At 57.3% G+C, this 688-nt stretch overlaps 1 protein-coding gene across 1 annotated transcript in view; it reads right to left on the reverse strand.

Moving 5' to 3' along the window:
- Positions 1–239: 239 nt before the first annotated feature.
- Positions 240–688, reverse strand: part of LOC103807963 (astrotactin-1-like) — a gene marked incomplete at its 5' end in the record, with an annotated part of 31,578 nt that continues 31,129 nt past the window's right edge. Inside the window, 1 exon segment of the mRNA XM_009080714.1 lies at positions 240–612. Coding sequence (XP_009078962.1) covers positions 378–612 — 235 coding nt within the window.

Raw genomic sequence — 688 nt, forward strand, 5'->3', positions numbered from 1 at the left:
TGTCACCATGTTTCTCCTGTGACCGGTGTCCTCCACCCCTGGGGACAGTCCCCACAGCCAAGGTGGGGATGGGGTAAGAGGAGAGGGCTGTGCCCTCCCAGCCTGCCCTCTCCACCGATGCTGAGGAACCTCTTGGCAAAAATGAATAAAACAAATCCAAGTAAACTGGGTCCCACGAGACTTCTAACTAGAAAGGCTTTTGGCCAAGTCGAAGAAGAAACTAATACCGAGTCAGTCCTGCACAGAGCAGCCGGTTTTGCCCCCCAGGTCCAAAGTGTTGCCTCCAGAAACATCAGTGGCACCCTCCCCCTCCATTGGTCCATGTATAAAACCCTCACAAACGCCAACTGGAAGGCCAGTGTGAGAGCCCACAACCCTCAGTAGTCCTTGTCACCATAGTCATTGTAAAGGACACTCAGCGTCTGCTCCTCGCACGTCTTCTTGAGGTCTCGGCTGAGCTCCGACCAGTCAAGCCCATAGGGTTTGATCTCGCTGTAGCGGCAGGCGAGGTACTTGAGGGATGAGCGCTGGAGGCTGATCTTGGGCTCTTGCAGGAGACCATTGCACCAGCTGCTGAGGTCCCCCAGCTGTGAGAGGATGAGGCCAGCCTTCCTGCAGCGAGGGCAGGCAAGGGGAGATGCCAGGGGGGCGAGGGACAGCGAGGGGGTGGTGGGAGTGATGGAGACAC

This window comes from Acanthisitta chloris, unplaced genomic scaffold, assembly GCF_000695815.1.
Source record: "Acanthisitta chloris isolate BGI_N310 unplaced genomic scaffold, ASM69581v1 scaffold14388, whole genome shotgun sequence".
NCBI lineage: Eukaryota > Metazoa > Chordata > Aves > Passeriformes > Acanthisittidae > Acanthisitta > Acanthisitta chloris.